The sequence below is a fragment of the Ranitomeya imitator genome, chromosome 6, assembly GCF_032444005.1.
Source record: "Ranitomeya imitator isolate aRanImi1 chromosome 6, aRanImi1.pri, whole genome shotgun sequence".
NCBI lineage: Eukaryota > Metazoa > Chordata > Amphibia > Anura > Dendrobatidae > Ranitomeya > Ranitomeya imitator.
This window is the reverse complement of record NC_091287.1, coordinates 38535149-38557601: the sequence shown is the minus strand read 5'-3', so window position 1 is coordinate 38557601 and position 22453 is coordinate 38535149. Positions and strand designations below refer to the sequence as shown.

The 22453-nt window shown below is 43.0% G+C and overlaps 1 protein-coding gene across 1 annotated transcript in view; it reads left to right on the top strand.

Annotated features, from left to right (window-relative positions):
• Nucleotides 1-22453, top strand: part of CUBN (cubilin) — a 256038-nt gene that overhangs the window by 80939 nt on the left and 152646 nt on the right. The window contains exons 20-24 of the mRNA XM_069729494.1: nucleotides 2156-2321; nucleotides 6989-7214; nucleotides 8568-8698; nucleotides 20571-20757; nucleotides 21782-21939. Of these exons, the coding sequence (XP_069585595.1) occupies nucleotides 2156-2321; nucleotides 6989-7214; nucleotides 8568-8698; nucleotides 20571-20757; nucleotides 21782-21939 (868 nt within the window). The remainder of the gene's footprint in view (nucleotides 1-2155; nucleotides 2322-6988; nucleotides 7215-8567; nucleotides 8699-20570; nucleotides 20758-21781; nucleotides 21940-22453) is intronic.

Here is a 22453-nt window from a genome sequence, read left to right as displayed (position 1 = left end):
CGCACACAGTGATCTGACAAATACCCAAAAATACAAGAACGAGCTCTGAGACGTGGAAACTCTGTAGACTGCACACCTGATCCTATCCTAAACACAACTAAAAGCGGCTGTGGATTGCGCCTAACAACTACCTAGGCAACTCGGCACAGCCTAAGAAACTAGCTAGCCTGAAGATAGAAAAATAGGCCTGACTTGCCCCAGAGAAATTCCCCAAAGGAAAAGGCAGCCCCCCACATATAATGACTGTGAGTAAGATGAAAAGACAAAACGTAGGGATGAAATAGATTCAGCAAAGTGGGGCCCGATATTCTAGGACAGAGCGAGGACAGTAAAGCGAACTTTGCAGTCTACAAAAAACCCTAAAGCAAAACCACGCAAAGGGGGCAAAAAAAAACCCACCGTGCCGAACTAACGGCACGGCGGTACACCCTTTGCGTCTCAGAGCTTCCAGCAAAACAAAAGACAAGCTGGACAGAAAAAAAGCAACAAAAAAGCAAAAAGCACTTAGCTATACAGAGCAGCAGGTCACAGGAACAATCAGGAGAAGCTCAGATCCAACACTGAAACATTGACAAGGAGCAAGGATAGCAGCATCAGGCGGAGTTAAGTAATGAAGCAGTTAACGAGCTCACCAGAACACCTGAGGGAGGAAGCTCAGAAGCTGCAGTACCACTTGTGACCACAGGAGTGAATTCAGCCACAGAATTCACAACAGACCGCCCCAGGAAAGGAAGACCAAGAGTCACCTCTGCTTCTGAGTATAAGTTTATCCGAGTCACCAGCCTCAGAAATCGCAGGTTAACAGCAGCTCAGATTAGAGACCAGGTCAATGCCACACAGAGTTCTAGCAGCAGACATCTCTACAACAACTGTTAAGAGGAGACTTTGTGCAGCAGGCCTTCATGGTAAAATAGCTGCTAGGAAACCACTGCTAAGGACAGGCAACAAGCATAGGAGACTTGTTTAGGCTAGAGAACACAAGGAATGGACATTAGACCAGTGGAAATCTGTGCTTTGGTCTGATGAGTCCAAATTTGAGATCTTTGGTTCCAACCACAGTGTCTTTGTGCGACGCAGAAAAGGTGAACGGATGGACTCTACATGCCTGGTTCCCACCGTGAAGCATGGAGGAGGAGGTGTGATGGTGTGGGGGTGCTTTGCTGGTGACACTGTTGGGGATTTATTAAAAATTGAAGGCATACTGAACCAGCATGGCTACCACAGCATCTTGTAGTGGCATGCTATTCCATCCGGTATGCGTTTAGTTGGACCATCATTTATTTTTCGACAAGACAATGACCCCAAACACCTCCAGGCTGTGTAAGGGCTATTTGACTAAGTAGGAGAGTGATGGGGTGCTACGCCAGATGACCTGGCATCCACAGTCACCAGACCTGAACCCAATCGAGATGCTTTGGGGTGAGCTGGACCGCAGAGTGAAGGCAAAAGGGCCAACAAGTGCTAAGCATCTCTGGGAACTCCTTCAAGATTGTTGGAAGACCATTCCCGGTGACTACCTCTTGAAGCTCATCAAGAGAATGCCAAGAGTGTGCAAAGCAGTCATCAAAGCAAAAGGTGGCTACTTTGAGGAACCTAGAATATAAGACATAATTTCATAGTCATGAAAATACAGAAAAATCATTAAATGAGGTGTGTCCAAACTTGAAATGGTGGAAAATATTTAATGAAGACTATCTTTGTATTTAAGAAGCAAATGAACAATTTAAAAAAAAAAATATGTGCAAAAGAGTACATAGCTATGTACATATAATCTCATTTAATCTGGAAGGTTTAAATGGATTATATGGTGTCCTGGGATCCGGGGATCTGTTGTAGTGTGTATAGGAACCTGGTAGCAAGCGTCTAATTTCCCTTCAGTGCCACCACTGGCCAAGTGAAGTATTACACAGCTACTGTTAAAATCAATGGCCAGTCCATATAACTCAGGGACGTGCTGGGTCCTCCAGAGCTAGAGACATTCTTAGTAGCCCTGCTCTACTCTGAATAATAGATGAGCGTCCAAAATGGGGGATATTGCTCTATTAGGGCTTCTGAAAGTGTGTTTTGTAAAGTAGACAACCCGTTTTACTCCAAGAAAAAAGGTCACTATGTGTAAGCATGGCTTCTTATAACAAATGTGTTATTTTATTGACAGATTAGAGATGGCTCTTCTGCAGAGTCTACGCTCATTGAAAAATATTGTGGTTCAGAGGTGCCCCTCGCCATTTATTCCACTCAGAGGAGCATGTATGTCCAGTTCGTCACTGACGTCTCTGGCACTAATCACGGTTTCATGGCTTCGTACAAGTCTGTGGTAGAAGGTAACTCTGCTACTTTACATTATTATAGTCCAGAGCTACAGTCATAATACTGCTGCCTTTTATTGATTGCAGTGCTCACCACAAGCATCTTAACTAAGCTCTTAATGCTGGGGGGGCAGGTATTTTTAGCAGTATCAATGACTGAATAAACTTACCACTAGGTAAATTACCAGGGCCTGCAGGGAATGCTGTGAGATCTCAGCTCTGAAGGTTGCAAAAGTATGAATTCAGCTTCAAACTATTATATAGGCTGTAAATTAAGATCGGTGGATCATACTGTAGGTGCAATGGAAGATTTAGGCAAGGCTCAGAATCTCCTGGCCAGATTTATGATGTCCATGTAGTATTCGGGCTTCCTGATACTACTTATACTAATAATTCCAATGAGATCCCTTAGTTTCTAATAATTAATGTTACCTTTTATAATAAGACAAATGCTCAACCTAATTGTCTTAATTACTCTTCCCATTTAAACTCTAAACTACAAATCCAGCAAAGCTGTTCTGGTCAAGTGATTGTCTCACCGTGAGAACTGCTAAAAATGAAGACACAAAAAGAGCACAGCGAGGTCAAAAATACTCTGTTGTAAAGAAGTCACAGTAAATGAGCAAGTGCTAGTCAAAAAATGAAAAAAATACAGGGTATTTAGTTAATACTTTTTTTGCAAAAAAATGTGTATATTAAGCTGCTCCACCAATCGCCAAGGTATACCCATATAGAGCAGTCCTACCTAATGTATATAATCCCTATCTGATGTATTTAAAAACCTGATCATCTGTATAGTACCTGTATAAGCAGGGTTCAGAGAGAAAATATCCATGTGGACATGCAGGATGGAACAGTTTTAGTGCAAATGGCCCACAGAGGAGTGGTGGACTCCCCAGTCAAAAATGAAGCTGCATTTGGTTTTTGAAACCTTATGATCAGCAGTGATCGGCGCTGCTGGAAGTTATGCCGTCCATCTGTACTTCTCCTGTAGAGTGGCCACTAGAGGAAAAACAAAGTATTACATCATAACTAGTTAAAAGGTTACTCCCCCCCCAAAAAACAAAAAAAAAACAAATTACCTCTTTTCATAGAATGGGTTATAACTTGATGATCGTTGGGAGTCTAACCACTGAGACCCTAAGCGTGATCCCGCGACAGAGCTCTGGAACCTTGAATGGAGCGGAGGTACGCATGCTCGACCTCTGCTCCAGTCATTTACTATGGGACTGTCGGAGAAAGGCACACAGTGTTATCGATCTCCTATGGATAGGGGATTACTTGTTTGTTTTTTTAGGGGAAAATAACCTACTAAATTAATTGTCATCCCTGTAATGCATGGGAGTGCAGGGTCTATCAGAACAGGAACCTGTCTTTCAGAGTAATTCTTCATTCTGGCACATAAAGGGGCGTCCCAAGTAGTGTCCCCCATCTACAACATCGCTATGCTCTAATATGACATACAGTGGGGCAAAAAAGTATTTAGTCAGTCAGCAATAGTGCAAGTTCCACCACTTAAAAAGATGAGAGGCGTCTGTAATTTACATCATAGGTAGACCTCAACTATGGGAGACAAACTGAGAGAGAAAAATCCAGAAAATCACATTGTCTGTTTTTTTAACATTTTATTTGCATATTATGGTGGAAAATAAGTATTTGGTCAGAAACAAACAATCAAGATTTCTGGCTCTCACAGACCTGCAACTTCTTCTTTAAGAGTCTCCTCTTTCCTCCACTCATTACCTGTAGTAATGGCACCTGTTTAAACTTGTTATCAGTATAAAAAGACACCTGTGCACACCCTCAAACAGTCTGACTCCAAACTCCACTATGGTGAAGACCAAAGAGCTGTCAAAGGACACCAGAAACAAAATTGTAGCCCTGCACCAGGCTGGGAAGACTGAATCTGCAATAGCCAACCAGCTTGGAGTGAAGAAATCAACAGTGGGAGCAATAATTAGAAAATGGAAGACATACAAGACCACTGATAATCTCCCTCGATCTGGGGCTCCACTGTTGTGAATTCTGTGGCTGAGTTCACTTCTGTGGTCACAAGTGGTATTGCAGTCTCTGGGCTTCCTCCCTCAGGTGTTTTGGTGAGCTCGTTGGCTGCCTTGCTATTTAGCTCCACCTGAGTCTGACTTCCTTGCTCCTTGTCAATGTTCCAGTGTTGGATCTGAGCTACTGCAACTTTCCTTGGGCCTGCTGCTCTGCTAGATAAGTGCTTCTAGTTTGTTTTCTGTTTTTTCTGTCCAGCTTGCTATTTACTTTTGCTGGTAGCTCTGAGAAGCAAAGGGGTGCACCGCCGTGCTGTTAGTTCGGCACGGTGGGTCTTTTTGCCCCTTTGCGTGGTTTTCGTTTTAGGGTTTTTTGTAGACTGCATAGTTCTCTTTGCTATCCTCGCTCTGTCTAGAATATCGGGCCTCACTTTGCTGAATCTATTTCATTCCTACGTTTGTCTTTTCGTCTGATCCTCCCAGACTCCTTTTCCATACATAATGTATTCCATAGGTCGTTGTTGAGGAGATACGTGGCACCTATGGTTCCATCTGTGGAGCCTCCTGCCCCTGTTTTGGTGGAGGGGGAATTGGAGTATATTGTGGAGAAGATTTTGGATTCTCGTGTCTCTAGACGGAAACTCCAGTATCTGGTCAAATGGAAGGGTTATGCTCAGGAAGATAATTCCTGGGTTTTTGCCTCTGATGTCCATGCCCCAGATCTTGTTCGTGCCTTTCATGTGGCTCATCCTGGTCGGCCTGGAGGTTCTGGTGAGGGTTCGGTGACCCCTCCTCAAGGGGGGGGTACTGTTGTGAATTCTGTGGCTGAGTTCACTTCTGTGGTCACAAGTGGTATTGCAGTCTCTGGGCTTCCTCCCTCAGGTGTTTTGGTGAGCTCGTTGGCTGCCTTGCTATTTAGCTCCACCTGAGTCTGTCTTCCTTGCTCCTTGTCAATGTTCCAGTGTTGGATCTGAGCTACTGCATCTTTCCTTGGGCCTGCTGCTCTGCTAGATAAGTGCTTCTAGTTTGTTTTCTGTTTTTTCTGTCCAGCTTGCTATTTACTTTTGCTGGTAGCTCTGAGAAGCAAAGGGGTGCACCGCCGTGCTGTTAGTTCGGCACGGTGGGTCTTTTTGCCCCTTTGCGTGGTTTTCATTTTAGGGTTTTTTGTAGACTGCATAGTTCTCTTTGCTATCCTCGCTCTGTCTAGAATATCGGGCCTCACTTTGCTGAATCTATTTCATTCCTACGTTTGTCTTTTCATCTTGCTAACAGTCATTATATGTGGGGGGCTGCCTATTCCTTTGGGGTATTTCTCTGAGGTAAGTCAGGCTTGTATTTCTATCTTCAGGCTAGTCAGCTCCTCAGGCAGTGCCGAGTTGCATAGGTAGTGATAGGCGCAATCCACTGCTGCTTATAGTTGTGTGAGGATAGATCAGGTACTGCAGTCTACAGAGATTCCACGTCTCAGAGCTCGTCCTATTGTTTTTGGTTATTGCCAGATCTCTGTATGTGCGCTGATTACTGCACGCTGTGTTGCCTGATTGCCAGCCATAACACTCCACGCAAAATCCCACCCCGTGGGGTCAGAATGATCACAAGAACGGTGAGCAAAAATCCCAGAACCACGCGGGGGGACCTAGTGAATGAACTGCAGAGAGCTGGGACCAATGTAACAAGGCCTACCATAAGTAACACACTACGCCACCATGGACTCAGATCCTGCAGTGCCAGACGTGTCCCACTGCTTAAGCCAGTACATGTCCGGGCCCATCTGAAGTTTGCTAGAGAGCATTTGGATGATCCAGAGGAGTTTTGGGAGAATGTCCTATGGTCTGATGAAACCAAACTGGAACTGTTTGGTAGAAACACAACTTGTCGTGTTTGGAGGAAAAAGAATACTGAGTTGCATCCATCAAACACCATACCTACTGTAAAGCATGGTGGTGGAAACATCATGCTTTGGGGCTGTTTCTCTGCAAAGGGGCCAGGACGACTGATCCGGGTACATGAAAGAATGAATGGGGCCATGTATCGTGAGATTTTGAGTGCAAACCTCCTTCCATCAGCAAGGGCATTGAAGATGAAATGTGGCTGGGTCTTTCAACATGACAATGATCCAAAGCACACCGCCAGGGCAACGAAGGAGTGGCTTCGTAAGAAGCATTTCAAGGTCCTGGAGTGGCCTAGCCAGTCTCCAGATCTCAACCCTATAGAAAACCTTTGGAGGGAGTTGAAAGTCCGTGTTGCCAAGCAAAAAGCCAAAAACATCACTGCTCTAGAGGAGATCTGCATGGAGGAATGGGCCAGCATACCAACAACAGTGTGTGGCAACCTTGTGAAGACTTACAGAAAATGTTTAACCTCTGTCATTCCCAACAAAGGATATATTACAAAGTATTGAGATGAAATTTTGCTTCTGACCAAATACTTATTTTCCACCATAATATGCAAATAAAATGTTAAAAAAACAGACAATGTGATTTTCTGGATTTTTTTTTCTCAGTTTGTCTCCCATAGTTGAGGTCTACCTATGATGTAAATTACAGACGCCTCTCATCTTTTTAAGTGGTGGAACTTGCACTATTGCTGACTGACTAAATACTTTTTTGCCCCACTGTATCAACAGGGATGTTAAACCAAAATGTAATATTATTTTTTTGAGGCTGAATCTTATTTTTTTGACAGGATGTGGAGCAACAATGACTACCCCAGAGGGCACCATTAATAGCCCAGGTTACCCCAATAATTACCCACACCGTCTTGATTGCATGTGGCTCGTTACAGTCGCTCCTGGAAATCTAATACGTCTAACCTTTTCTGCATTCAATCTCGAGCATGATGATTCGTGTCAATACGATTATTTGGAAATATACGATAATGCAACAGACACCACGGGACAGAAAATTGGAAGGTAATCCGATGTGTCTCGTCACTATCCTGTTTCACATACAGATTAGTTAACATGGGGCGAGAGGGTCCAGTCCTCTTTGCTTCTACCCCTTTATTTATGTTTCTTGGGAACCTGTATAGGGCTTCTCTCTCCAAGAGGGCGATGTACTAGCTCAAGGGTTTCTTTCTATGACATGGCCTAGGAAACGAACATCTAACCCTTCTTTCTTGGGTGGCCAAAAATGGCACCATAATGGTGAGCCAATCTTAATCTTTGCAGTTAGGAACCCTTTCTTTGCCGCATTCAGCTGAGTGTGTTGTTAATAATTAAAGGGGTTATCCTCTCACCCACACAATGGGTACTTTTTGTAAAAAAAAAATATTGTCTAGACAAACGCTTTAAGGGGATTATCTGTTAAAAACAAGTTATCATCTATCCATAAGATGAGTAATAACTTATTCATTTGTGGGGGTCCGATCACTGGGACCTGTAATGATCGACAGAAAGGGGAACTTTTATCCCAGTTTGAATCGAGTGGCAGTGTGCGTGCTCAACTGCTGCTCTATTCGTTCCCCATGAGGCTGCCGAGCGCTGCACTCGTTTTTTTCTAGTAGCCACATAGAGAATGAATGGAGCAGTGACGGGCATCCGACCTACCGCTCCTTTCAAAGTAGAGATAAAAGTCTCCCACCTGGTATGAAAATTCCTCTTTTTGCCATTCGATAGTGGTCCCAGTGCTCATAATTCCAACTGAACAACCCCTCTAGGTGTTGACAAGCTCTTCCTCTGTTCAGCGGTCACATGGTACCGCTCATTAAAGTTATGAATATGGACTCCACTCCCATAGGGGTGGAGCTGCATATTCATTCCTGTAATGAGCGGTGCCAGTGACCGCTGACAGAGGAAGAGGCTGCGGCACCCGAAGACTTTCTGTCCGGGATAAGGAGCCAGGGACGCCGGGAGCAGGTGAGTATCTCATATTTACCTGTCCACGTTCCACCCGCCGGGCGCCGCTCCGTCTTCCGCGTCCTCTTGCAGTGACTGTGACTATTTAATTTTATGACCAAAAATAAGGTCACGTGTGGAATTCCCACGCCACATCCATTCAAACCCCTATTCCCCGTTTGACAAGGTTTGATTGAAAAATACCCAATAGTTCCACATCTTTATTAAGTCTGCCATCTTGTTCTCTAAATACATAATCTTTGGTGGAGATCTTGGACCAAGTTAAAAAAATATATTCGGTATCTTTTCAGTACATTATATATTTTGTCATAAATGAGTCCAAATCGTTCAGAAGTGACGTAGGATGTGATAAACGTACAAATATGATATGAATGTGTAAACTCAAGTCACTTGTAAAATTTCCTACAGATACTGCGGGAAATCCATCCCCCCAACAATAACCAGTAGTGACCGCACCATGGTCGTATTGTTCGTTACCGATTATGTCACAGGTGCTGAAGGATTTTCAGCTAACTATGTGTCCATCAACGCATCCACGGGTAAGTTCTACTAACAACAGGTATAATCTGTTGTTAAATCCTACCTAAGTACCCTAAATGCACAGTATAATTTGATGTTTAATCTTACCTAAGTTCCCTAAATACACATCACTGAAATGTTTTAAGCAATGAATCTTTCTTGTAAAGAAGAATGTGACAAGAGCTAATGCCACAATTATGGTAAAAAAAAAGTTTTGGGGGTCTAGTAATTATATAACCGGGATTCATTATTGCATTTGTGCCTTTTTTTGTCTAGTTTTTGCTGTTTTTCACTTATTTTTCATTTGCGCCTTATTCTTTTAATGGGCACATTTTTTTATTTTTAAGTCAAGTTGATTTTATATTTGTTTATCTGTTTTGTTATGTTCATCGTCGTGGGCGAGGGTTTCCTGAAAAATTAATGAATTTTGCACAAAAAGTACTGAAACACTAATGAATTTCATTAATGCGCCATTTTATAAAGTATTTGGTGCCAAAAAATGTCCAAAAAAATTATGACTCAGCCCAAATGAATGCAATTGCACCTGGGACTTTTAACCCTTGCATATATTATAGCTGTATTAATGCCTACTCGTACGTACTGTCCTCTGGATTTTCGTGATCTATAACAAGCAAGTATAGCGTGTCCAGAACTGCAAAAATGCAGAAATAATTCTAAAATGTCCCAGGAATTCCACTCCTTTTCCTTGGTATAAAGACGTCTTCTATGATCAGTCATTCCCCTCCTCCTTCTCCTATGTTCAGTTTTCTGTGCATTATATGAAACTGTTACTGAGTAGGGGGTCCCCATGAAACTGCTTGCACAGGGACCCCCATCAACCTGGATCCAGGCCTGCAGAAAACCTATGGAAGCCAGAAATATACAAATATATACGGTAAATTGTCATTGTGACCACCATAGCAACCTATCACATCACAGCTTTAATTTTACCAGTGCTGTTTAAAATATGAAAGCTGAGCGCTGATTGGTTGCTATGAGGAACAAAGACCATTTTGATAATTGAGGCCTAAAGTTTTTTTTCCTGTAATTTTGAGAGTGTAAAGCTATGTTCACACATTACGGTTTTGCAGCATTATTTTTAATGCAAATTTTAAGCTGCGTTTTACAGTACCAGCAAAGTTTATGAGATTTCAGAAATCTCATGATCATACGTTTTTTTTTTGTTTGTTTTTTTTTTTTTAAATCTCTGACTGATTTTTTCTCTGATCACTTTTTTCAGCATTTTTTTTTCTGCGTATTTGCAGCGTTTTTTCCTCCATACGAAACAATGGGCAAGTGCAAAAATGCAGGTATCCGTTTTTGCTGCGTTTTTGGGGCAAAAACTTAAAGGGGTATTCCCATCTCCAAGATCCTATCTTGTAGTAGGTGTAATAATATTAATATTACCAAGTACTTCCAATTAGAAATGTAGTATAGTTTTTCTGATTCGCTATGTCTCTTTCCTCATGTGCAGGCATTGCAGGACCTTAGGTATCCATGGTTAGCTAGATGCTAATGGTCGTAACCAAGGATACCAAAGGTCCTGCAATGCTTGCACATGAGGAAAGACACATAGCAAATCAGGAGAACTGTACTACATTTCTAATTGGCGGTACTTGCTAATATTATTAACCCTGTAAGGAAGTTAAATCATGTTTTTGGGGCCACTAAACGTTACCAACATGCACAAGAGACAAAAACGCAGCAAAAAGCTGCAACATGTGAACATAGACTTAAAATTGTCATATTAGTCATTACATTTGTACTTTTGAGGGTAAATTGCCTTTTTGGTCATACAAAGCTTAGAATAAAGAAAAACAAAATATTTTGTTAGAAACGTTGTGGTATGATTGGAAGGCCGTAAACATGCCGATGAAATGCCAGGTGGATACTGTTGTGCGGCGTTTGGCATCTACATTACTATCCCTGTAATGGGCCTCTGTGCTGGATTAGTGGCAAGCCTCTGCTCTGAGTATGTGCCAGCCCTGGCCACCGGCTTCCAGGAATACGAGTGTTCCCGTTCCCTGCGGTCGTGTAGTTATGAAGGATATAATATGGATTCTATTACTTATTATTGAGATCCTGCCAGGTCTTGAATATAAAAGCTATTTGTTTTGCATTTCACTAAGGCTACGTTCACATTAGCGTTTCCCGACGCAGCGTCGGGAAACGCAGCGGCGACGCACGCGTCATGCGCCCCTATGTTTAACATGGGGGACGCATGCGTTTTTCGCGTTGCGTTTTCCGACATGTGCGTCGTTTTTGACGCTAGCGTCGGACGCAAGAAAATGCAACAAGTTGCATTTTTCTTGCGTCCGATTTTCGTCAAAAAACGACGCACGCGTCGCAAAACGCAGCGTTTTTGCGTGCGTTTGCACGCGTTTTTGCGTGCGTCGTGCGTTGCGTCGCCGACGCAGCGGCGCGCAACGCTAATGTGAACGTAGCCTAAGACCCTGGAAAAAGTTCTGCAGTCGGAAAATGAGACCAAACACTCAACGGGATTTCTATATGTTTGTTGCTAGGCAACACGACACATTCCGGCGCACAAGGCAATGCCCTGTGTGAACGAGGCATCATATTAGCTGTATGGAGCAGATGTTACTTGCAGGATGGTCGTTTGAGATCCCAGCGTAGAGGGTTAACAGGAGTGATGGAATCAGGAGGAGGTGGATCGGCAGCCGTCCCGTTTCCCACACATGTTCTCGGGTCTTTGCAAAGATCCAAGGCTTAAAAAGCATTTGCTCAATTGGGCTAAAATGATTTTTCGGCCATGTGCATGAGCCCTTAATAATATCATTGCAATACCAAACCTGTATAGTGTTTTGTGTTTTTTTTTAAATTTGTTGTGTAACCCTTTCATGACCTATGACGTATATATACAGGTCCTTCTCAAAAAATTAGCATATAGTGTTAAATTTCATTATTTACCATAATGTAATGATTACAATTAAACTTTCATATATTATAGATTCATTATCCACCAACTGAAATTTGTCAGGTCTTTTATTGTTTTAATACTGATGATTTTGGCATACAATTCCTGATAACCCAAAAAACCTGTCTCAATAAATTAGCATATCAAGAAAAGGTTCTCTAAATGACCTATTACCCTAATCTTCTGAATCAACTAATTAACTCTAAACACATGCAAAAGATACCTGAGGCTTTTATAAACTCCCTGCCTGGTTCATTACTCAAAACCCCCATCATGGGTAAGACTAGCGACCTGACAGATGTCAAGAAGGCCATCATTGACACCCTCAAGCAAGAGGGTAAGACCCAGAAAGAAATTTCTCAACAAATAGGCTGTTCCCAGAGTGCTGTATCAAGGCACCTCAATGGTAAGTCTGTTGGAAGGAAACAATGTGGCAGAAAACGCTGTACAACGAGAAGAGGAGACCGGACCCTGAGGAAGATTGTGGAGAAGGACCGATTCCAGACCTTGGGGAACCTGAGGAAAGAGCCACCGTGCACAGGCGTGTGCAGGAAATGGGCTACAGGTGCCGCATTCCCCAGGTAAAGCCACTTTTGAACCATAAACAGCGGCAGAGGCGCCTGACCTGGGCTACAGAGAAGCAGCACTGGACTGTTGCTAAGTGGTCCCAAGTACTTTTTTCTGATGAAAGCAAATTTTGCATGTCATTCGGAAATCAAGGTGCCAGAGTCTGGAGGAAGACTGGGGAGAAGGAAATGCCAAAATGCCTGAAGTCCAGTGTCAAGTACCCACAGTCAGTGATGGTGTGGGGTGCCATGTCAGCTGCTGGTGTTGGTCCACTGTGTTTCATCAAGGGCAGGGTCAATGCAGCTAGCTATCAGGAGATTTTGGAGCACTTCATGCTTCCATCGGCTGAAATGCTTTATGGAGATGAAGATTTCATTTTTCAGCACGACCTGGCACCTGCTCACAGTGCCAAAACCACTGGTAAATGGTTTACTGACCATGGTATTACTGTGCTCAATTGGCCTGCCAACTCTCCTGACCTGAACCCCATAGAGAATCTGTGGGATATTGTGAAGAGAAAGTTGAGAGACGCAAGACCCAACACTCTGGATGAGCTTAAGGCCGCTATTGAAGCATCCTGGGCCTCCATAACATCTCAGCAGTGTCACAGGCTGATTGCCTCCATGCCACGCCGCATTGAAGCAGTCATTTCTGCCAAAGGATTCCCGACCAAGTATTGAGTGCATAACTGAACATTATTATTTGATGGTTTTTTTGTTTGTTATTAAAAAACACTTTTATTTGATTGGATGGGTGAAATATGCTAATTTATTGAGACAGGTTTTTTGGGTTATCAGGAGTTGTATGCCAAAATCATCAGTATTAAAACAATAAAAGACCTGACAAATTTCAGTTGGTGGATAATGAATCTATAATATATGAAAGTTTAATTGTAATCATTACATTATGGTAAATAATGAAATTTAACACTATATGCTAATTTTTTGAGAAGGACCTGTATGTCATAGGTCATGCCCCGGCATTTGAAGCAGGCTCCGCCTCTGAGCCCACATCATTTCAGGCCCATGACAGCTGAATGATCAGCTGTCATGGGCCCCTAACAAACGCGGCTGTTATTATGTTAAATGCCGCTGTCAATCTCTGACAGGGAAGCGCGTCACAAACCTTGCCCATCGGCGCCCCTGTCACATGATGGCGGAGCTCCGATGGGTTGGCATGACAACCGGAGGTCTGCAAAAGACCCCCGTGGTTGCCATTGCAGATCTGCTATGAGCGCCATCCCATGCCTGGCGCCCAAAGCAGATGATCATTTCTGCTACAAATAGCAGGGCTTCACAGGCGATCAGGAAATCAGCTTTTCGTCTCCTACAGGGACTATTGAAGCAAGTAAAGAAAAAAGTTTTTAAAAATATGTAAAAAATTGAAAAAAATATAAAAGTTTAGATCAACCCCTTTAGCCCCTTTTAAAATAAAACAATAATGAAAAATACACACATATGGGGTATTGCCACGTTCAGAAACGCCCAAAACGGTACAAGTAGCAGAATTCAGAGCTTGCTCAATAAAAAAAGAAGAGTCTTTCTACGGCTTTTTTGATGGAAAGTTGTAAAACAAATGGTTCTCAGAATGTGGCGACACCAAGACAAATTATTTCTTTTCCATTCATTTATTGTACAAATGTCATAAATAAAATTACCATATATACTCGAGTATAAGCCGACCCGAGAATAAGCCGAGGCACCTAATTTTGCCACAAAAAACTTATTGACTCAAGTATAAGCCGGGTATGCATTGTCCACTCATCCCTATCCTGGTCTGCATGGCTCCTGATCTCTATCCTTGTCTGCATGGCTCCTCATCCCCATCCTTGTATGCATAGCTCCTCATCTCCATCCTTTTATGCATGGCTCCTCATCCCCATCCTTGTATGCATGACTCCTCATCTCCATCCTTGTATGCATGGCTCCTCATCCCCATCCTTGTATGCATGGCTCCTTATCCACATCATTGTAAGCATGGCTCCTCATCCCCATCCTTGCATACATGGCTCCTCATCCCCATCCTTGTATGCATGGCTCCTCATCCCCATCCTTGTATGCATGGCTCCTTATCCACATCATTGTATGCATGGCTCCTCATCCCTATCCTTTTATGCATGGCTCCTTATGCGGCGCTCCTCATCCTTATCCTTGCATGCATGTCGCCTCATCCCTATCCTTGCATGCATGGCTCCTCATCACTATCCTTGTATGCATGGCTCCTGATCTCTATCCTTGTATGCATGGCTCCTCATCCCCATCCTTGTATGCATGGCTCCTTATCCATATCCTTGTATGCATGACTCCTCATCCCCATCCTTGTCTGCTTGTCTCCTTGTCTCCCTCATTGTCTACATGGCTCCTCATCCCCATCCTTGTCTACATGGCTCCTCATCCCCATCTTTGTATGCATGGCTCCTCATCACTATCCTTGTATGCATGGCTCCTTATCCACATCATTGTATGCGGCCCTCCTCATCCCTATCCTTGCATGCATGGCTCCTCATCCTTATAATTGTATGCATGGCTCCTCATCCACATCATTGTATGCATGGCTCCTCATCCCTACCCTTGTATGCATGGCCTCATCAAAAAACATTAAAAAAATAAACCATTGTACTTATCTTCCTGTGCTCCCTCACAGTGTCTTGTTCTGATGCCAGCAGCTGCTTTATGCTTGTAAGCAGTGCATGGCAGGAACGTCATGTGCTGCTCACAAGCAGAGCACAGCTGCCGGACTACTCACCGCTCCCCACGCCGGGACTATGTGCATGGAGGGCAGTGAGTATTCATTGCTATAATAATAATAATCAAGTAACGTGCACAGTGTCAGCCACTGGGCGGTCACGGGTGCCTGCTACTTAAAGGGAACCTGTCACCCCCAAAATCGAAGGTGAGCTAAGCCCAATGGCATCAGGGGCTTATCTACAGCATTCTGGAATGCTGTAGATAAGCCCCCGATGTATCCTGAAAGATGAGAAAAAGATGTTAGATTATACTCACCTGGGCGGGCGGTCCGATCCGATGGGCGTCGCGGTCCGGTCCAGGGCCTCCCATCTTTATAGGATGATGACGTCCTCTTCTTGTCTTCACGCTGCGGCTCCAGCATTCTTTATCTTCCCTGTTGAGGGCAGATCAAAGTACTGCAGTGCGCAGGCGCTTGGCCTCTCTGACCTTTCTCGGCGCCTGCGCACTGCAGTACTTTGCTCTGCCCTCAACAGGACAGACAATGTACGCCTGCGCCAGAGCCGCAGCGTGAAGACACGAAGAGGAGGTCATCGTAATAAGATGGGAGGCCCCGGACCGGACCGCGAAACCCATCGGACCTGACCGCAGCGGGACCGCCCGTGGGTGAGTATAATCTAACCTCTTTTTCTCATCTTTCAGGATACATTGGGGGCTTATCTACAGCATTCTGGAATAATAAGCCCCTGATGCTGGTGGGCTTAGCTCATCTTCCACTTTGGGGGTGACAGGTTCCCTTTAAGAGAAATGAATATTCACCTCTCCATTCCCACAGGAGTAGCTGCAGGAACCTGGCTGCTGCGGCTGACACTGTGCGCGCTATTACAGACAAATGAATATTCACTGCCAGTGCAGTGAGTATTAGTTTCTTTTTAGCAGCGGGCACAGGGGTTATCCGCAGCAGTTGGCTCCTGCCTTGTGTGACCCGCTGCTCCGCCACTGCCGCTCCCCTTCCATGCTCTGGACCCTCACTTGAGAATAAACCGAGGAGGGCGTTTTCAGCACAAAAAAAACTGAAAAACTCGGCTTATACTTGAGTATATACGGCACATAAACTTTGTATAGTCATAAGAGGTGACCCACAGAATAAAGATCACCCTTTATTTGTGCAGCAGGTGATTAGTGCAAACTTAAAATGTAAAAAAATAGTAGAATTGCTTTTTTTATATTCCTGCCCATGCAGAGATAAAGGGGATATTCCCATCTCCAAGATCCTATCCCAATATGTAGTAGGTGTAATAATAATAATAATAATATTAGGAAATACCTCCAATTAGAAATGTAGTATAGTTCTTCTGATTCGCAATGTCTCTTTCCCCACGTGCATTGCATTACCCGACCTTAGGTAATCTTTTCTGATTATTGTGTTTTTGCTACTTTTTTTCCACAGGATTTTCCCTTCATTTGATGATGTAGATTTGAAGAATAATAATAATAGTAATAATTTTTATTTATATAGCGCCAACATATTCCGCAGCACTTTACAATTAAGCGGGGACATGTACAGACAATAAATTCAGTACAAGTTAAGACAATTTAAACAGTGACATTAGGAGTGAGGTCCCTGCTCGCAAGCTTACAATCTACAAGGAAATGTGGGGACACAATAGGTGAAAAGTGCTCGTTATTTCAGGTCTGGCAATTATAATAAATAGGGATTTTCATATGAAGCTGCATGATCCGGTCATCAGCCCGTGTGTTTAAGTGCAATAGTCAAGTATCAAGTGCAGTTATCGTGTGCATGGAGGGTGTGGGGACAGATGAGTAGTAGGGTGCACATTCACATGCAGATAATATTTGGAAGAAGCATTTTTTATGCATTTGCTAGGTAGAAAAAAGTTTTTATTCTGTACTTAAAATCTCAACTTTGTTTTTAGTTTTACATGTATTTTTACATGAGTCTTATTTTTTTTGTCTTCCTATACAAGCCAATAGAAGAAAAAATCACACCCCAAAATACACACTGTTCAACTTTGCGCGGACAGTTAAATACCGCAGATTTTCTGCCTAAAAAGATGCATTGGAAAAAATGCAGTAGTTACACTATGTGTGAATACGGCCTAAATATCGAAAGTTTAGCTGTAAAATCAGGCAGGATGATGGTATATTAGACCCACGCACATTTCGGTCTTTCAGCAGCTTAAGCATAAAAAATCCCTGCGGGACATAAAGGTCATTAATAAGCCTGACATGCTGAAAATGACATGATTATGTATCTTGTAACCTTCCAGACATTACTCAATTAAATAGTTTCTGGATGTGCAATTAATGTAGCGTGACCTTGTATAATACTTGCCTAGACTTATATTCTGGACACAGATTATTAGACTTATATTCTGGACACAGATTATGGTACCAATAAGGCTGGCCCGATATAATACAGCAAGGTGGTAGTAGAAATGTGTATAACATGAATCACAAACTTGCCAGAACATAAAGACCCCTATTCAGCAATGAGTTTACGACAATTTTCTGGTGTAAAACTATTAGAAAAATAACAACATTTTTGCAATACTCGTAGTTTCGCAAAAATTTGAAAACTTTTGGCGTGTTTATGCCACTCCTGGCCAGCTACATCTATTTTTTGTCAAGAAGACAAGAGCTTGCCCAGGACAGGGCATGGCCATGCTTGGCCAAAAAACAATTAAATTACCACAGATATATGCTCTTGAGTACATTGCTTTCAGCGGCACACATAAGATAACAGATACCCCAAAGTCATTAAGAATTTTTCTTTAACAAGTTGGCGCATCATGATTACACCAGAAACGAAAACTTCACTACACAAAACGCCAGACTTGATAAATCGGGGCCATAATTATTACATGTTTACCTTCTGGTGAACACATTTAATCTATTTTTACCTCTTGCTAACTCATTCTTCAGCCAGCTGTATGCCTGTAAAAGCCAAACGGTGAAACATTTTTAATTAAACCCAAATGCAAAAGCATATTTTTAACCCAAAATACATGCATTTAAGTACAAACAAAAGTCTGCAAAGGTATCCAGAACCTAAGTTTCACTAACGTGACTATTTACTGTAAGTAGTGATGAGCAAGTATACTCGTTGCTCGGGTTTTCTAGAGCACACTCGGGGGACCTGAGTATTTTTTATTGCTCCGAGATTTAGTTTTCATCGTGGCAGCTGAATGATTTACAGCTATCAGCCAGCCTGAGCACATGTGGGGGTTGCCTGGTTGCTAGGGAATCCCCACATGTAATCAAGCTGGCTAATAGCTGTAAATCATTCAGCTGCTGTGATGAAAATTAAATCTCCAAGCAGTCATAAATACTCGGAGGTCACCCGAGCGTGCTGGGGAAAACCCGAGCAACGAGTACACTCGCTCATCACTAACTGTAATGTTTTCTTATTTAAGCTCCAAAATGATATCTCGGACTCCAGGGCCAGACTGACCATCTGGCAACTTTGGCAAGTGCCATAAAGGCCTGTCTGGTCATGGTCTGCCTTGTCTGCTACGTTGTTAACAGAATCGGTGTTCTCAAGACATCCATACTTAAATGCTGACTTCGTCACTTACCCCAGTAGCCCATGGGTATCATTAGAAATATTGGCCTTGTAGAAAGTCTTCTTTTCCTCCATCCAGGGTAATATTAGTAATATATCCCTTCTGGTTCATTGGGATGGGGATAACATGGGCCTGTGTGATTTCAAATGCCAGGACTGAATTTCAGCCCCAGTCCGTACCTGCTCGGATTCTCAGGGAACCTGTAGCTGAAATAAAGCTGCTGGAGAAGACACACTTAAAAGATCCCAGCGGTACAGATATATAATGTTTCTTTTTTTTTGCATAATGCTTTCCCAGCAGTCTATAAAATACTTAGCTTTTCAAGGGATTGTCCATTTTTTGCTAGAGAGTATCCCCAACGTAGGCGCCATCATGTGCGAAAGGCGGCACCTAATGAAATCAATATTATGTACTTGTAATGTGCTTCAGCAAAAGATATTCTTGCTAGTTTTGGATAATAGGTGCAGGTTCTACTTTGGGGGGCTTCCTTGATTTCACCCTTTATTAAACTGGTTGTCCCAACTTGAGAAAGTTATTCTGAAATGCTCCACTGGAGCGGAGGAATGAGTGAGCTCTACTCTACTGTCTCCAGCAGGTCATTGGAATGAACAATGAGTGAGGTCTACTCCACTGTCTCCGTCAGTCCATTGGAACAGAGCAATGAGTGAGCTTTACTCCACTATCTCCAGCAGTCCATTGGTACCAACCAATGGGTGAGCTCTATTCCACTGTCTCTGGCAGTCCATTGGAACAGAGGAATGAGTCAGGTCTACTCTACTGTCTCTGGCAGTCCATTGGAACAGAGCAATGAGTGAGCTCTACTCCACTGTCTCCGGCAATCCATTGATACAGAGCAATGAGTGAGCTCCACTACACTGGCTCCGGCAATCCATTGGAACAGAACAATGAGTGAGCTCTACTCCACTGTCTCTGGCAATCCATTGGAACTGAACAATGAGTGAGCTCTACTCCACTGTCTCCGGCAATCCATTGATACAGAGCAATGAGTGAGGTCTACTCCACTGTCTCTGGCAATCCATTGATACAGAGCAATGAGTGAGGTTTACTCCACTGTCTCTGGCAATCCATTGATACAGAGCAATGAGTGAGGTCTACTCCACTGTCTCTGGCAATCCATTGATACAGAGCAATGAGTGAGGTCTACCCCACTGTCAACGGCAGTCCATTGGAACAGAGGAATGAGTGATGTCTACTCCACTGTCTCTGGCAATCCATTGATACAGAGCAATGAGTGAGGTCTACCCCACTGTCAACGGCAGTCCATTGGAACAGAGGAATGAGTGAGGTCTACTCCACTGTCTCCGGCAGTCCATTGGAACAGAGCAATGAGTGAGGTCTACTCCACTGTCTCTGGCAGTCCATTGGAACACAGGAATGAGTGAGGTCTACCCCACTGTTAACGGCAGTCCATTGGAACAGAGCAATGAGTGAGGTCTACCCCACTGTCTCTGGCAGTCCATTGGAACAGAGCAATGAGTGAGGTCTACCCCACTGTCTCTGGCAGTCCATTGGAACAGAGGAATGAGTGAGGTCTACCCCACTGTCTCTGGCAGTCCATTGGAACACAGGAATGAGTGAGGTCTACCCCACTGTTAACGGCAGTCCATTGGAACAGAGCAATGAGTGAGGTCTACTCCACTGTCTCTGGCAGTCCATTGGAACACAGGAATGAGTGAGGTCTACCCCACTGTTAACGGCAGTCCATTGGAACAGAGCAATGAGTGAGGTCTACCCCACTGTCTCTGGCAGTCCATTGGAACAGAGGAATGAGTGAGGTCACTCCACTGTCTCTGGCAATCCATTGGAACAGAGCAATGAGTGAGCTCTACTCCACATTTTAACAGGGCATTTCAGAGCCCTATTTTCAGAATCGGTGGGCATCTCAGCAGTTGACACCCCATCGACTATTAAGTTATCACCTATCCTTGCAGTAGTTTTGGTAAGGTTCCCCCAATATCTTGTCCTGTCCTATGTAGTCCCTCATGTTATAATACATTTGCAGTCCTGCTGTATTATTATACAACGTATAATATTATGTTAAAAAAATTATGTATAAAAAAATTGAATGCAACAATTTTTTTTTTCTTTACTAAAACAGCCTGCGATGCGACGTACACAGAAGCCACTGGTGTCTTCTCGTCTCCAAACTATCCTAGTAATTACCCCACTAACAAGGAATGTGTATACACCATCAGTGTCGAATTCAGCATGCAGATTAAGCTGAACTTCACAAGCTTCAGTCTGGAATCATCACCAAGTTGTGCTAATGATTATGTGGAAATCAGGCAAGTAAAGATTCATTACTGGTGTAGAGACACAAATGATGTCATAAGTGTAAGATCAAATTTTCACAAACGTCATAAGGTCAGGGAATTCCAAGATAGCTAAAGACCACAATGCCTATCTCATTCTCCATATAGGCAGGGTGTCACCCGCTTGTAGCTGCTGTGTTGCCCAACGCTGCAATTGGCCCCCATGGACAAGTTGCGATTCATCAGTACGAAGAGCAAGTCATCATTAAGCAAAATAACATGTCATCGGCCAATCGTTTTACAGGCATGTCCTCAGTCCTTTTGTTTAGGCCACGTACTCCAAAATGCTCCACAACATAATGTCCAAGTAGCGAAAGTGACCACTTTATTAGGCCCTGTCTTATCAAAAGCAACTTTGGGGATATGTTCACTGGGTCGATCACCTGGTCACCAGGCACCAGACAGGAAGTGTCTTATTACATGGTGAAAATGTCCAAGTAGTGAAAGTGACCACATTATTAAGCCCTACAATTAGCGGCTTTGTCTTCAAAGACAGCCATTTTCGGGATGCATTAACTGGGATGATCAGCTGATTTTGGCTTCCCTGGCAAACTACACATTTTGCCTGGGCCAGTTGGAAATTGTAGTATTACGTAGGATGATTGACTATCCATACAGTACATGACGATTGGATTCCATCAGAGCCAGAGATGTACGTACATAGCGGCTCTCCATTGTAGCACATAGAGGGGTCCCAAGCAAAGGCATATGGGCAAGAGTTGTCCTTTACAAGACAACCACTGTGAACCTAAAAAACATGTTTCAGAATTCAACAATCTTTGTTCAAAGAACATGTTGGTCGCGCAACTATGAACAGAGTATCAATTTGAGGTTTGAAAGCCGGCCCACGCGGAACCTTTTTAATACTTCAATCACCTGGACCAATACAGGCATGATCGACTGTAGAGATCTTACACTAATAATTTTTTTTTTTACGGTGAAACATTTAATTGAATGAGGTTCCTATATAAACTGCAATTTATTTATTTTTTTTCAGAGATGGTGGTTATGAAACATCTCCATTACTTGGACGCTTTTGTGATGAAAGTCCACCATTAATTATTTCCCATAGTAATAACCTATGGGTAAAATTCAGAAGTAATTCTGCTTCTACATATAATGGATTTGAAGCTCATTGGGAAAGCGCTGCCACAGGTAACGTTATATAGTTTATTTCACAGGTGTTGATGATGCAAGGTTTATATACCTTATGTATGTAATAATGCAAGTTTATTTTTTTTATAAAATAAATAACATACCATTAATCATGTTAGATGTTTTTTTTTCGAGTTGAATTTATTATGCTTACATATACTTTTGAGATATAATTACATACATTTTTGCAGTAAGATTGCAAAATATATTTCAAAAAAATGTTTTTCCTAATGAGCTACGAGTGCAAGCTACGGGAAAGTTGTGATGTCATTACTATCTACTGACTCATTAGGCTACTTAGGTGGATTGTTGTCATCTATGAGAGAATATTGTGGTCCAGGAAGATGGCGGCTTGCTATTGTTTTTAGCTGTATTCGAGGCATGGTTTCATGAGAACCCACATGTCACAGGGTCACTGCGGCCGAGAGGAGTCAGAAGACCACAGCATCTGATTGCTTCTACTCCTACGCTGAATAGAAGCACTTCGCCTTATTTTTAAACGGTGTAAATTTCT